The sequence below is a fragment of the Myotis davidii genome, unplaced genomic scaffold, assembly GCF_000327345.1.
Source record: "Myotis davidii unplaced genomic scaffold, ASM32734v1 scaffold181, whole genome shotgun sequence".
Classification (NCBI taxonomy): Eukaryota; Metazoa; Chordata; class Mammalia; order Chiroptera; family Vespertilionidae; genus Myotis; species Myotis davidii.
This window is the reverse complement of record NW_006291504.1, coordinates 2,436,141-2,436,419: the sequence shown is the minus strand read 5'-3', so window position 1 is coordinate 2,436,419 and position 279 is coordinate 2,436,141. Positions and strand designations below refer to the sequence as shown.

Below are 279 nucleotides of genomic sequence, written 5' to 3'. Positions count from 1 at the left end.
TGCCCCGAGCGGGGGGCCAGGTGGGGATGCCTGAGAGCCTGGGGGGCCCGGGGGCCGGCCTCACCCTGCCGTCCGCACAGGTACCTGAGGCTGTCCAAGAACAACATCCGGACGCTGCTCAAGCTGTGCACGGACGCCGGGCTGGTGGTGGACATCCACCCCCACATGGTGGAGGCGGAGATAGACGCCAAGAAGGTGTTCGCCCCGTCCCCCACCGTGTCCCTCTAGCCGCCCCTCCCCGCGGCCCCCTCCCCCCCCGGGCTGGCTCTGCCCGGGCCC

General features: G+C 73.1%; 1 protein-coding gene across 1 annotated transcript in view; it reads left to right on the top strand.

Moving 5' to 3' along the window:
• The window catches only part of LOC102772104 (chromosome unknown open reading frame, human C16orf78), a 4,743-nt gene extending 4,476 nt beyond the window's left edge, over window positions 1-267 (top strand). The window contains exon 6 of the mRNA XM_015564691.1: window positions 69-267. Coding sequence (XP_015420177.1) covers window positions 69-228 — 160 coding nt within the window. The 3' untranslated portion in view covers window positions 229-267. The remainder of the gene's footprint in view (window positions 1-68) is intronic.
• The last annotated feature ends 12 nt before the right edge of the window (window positions 268-279 follow it).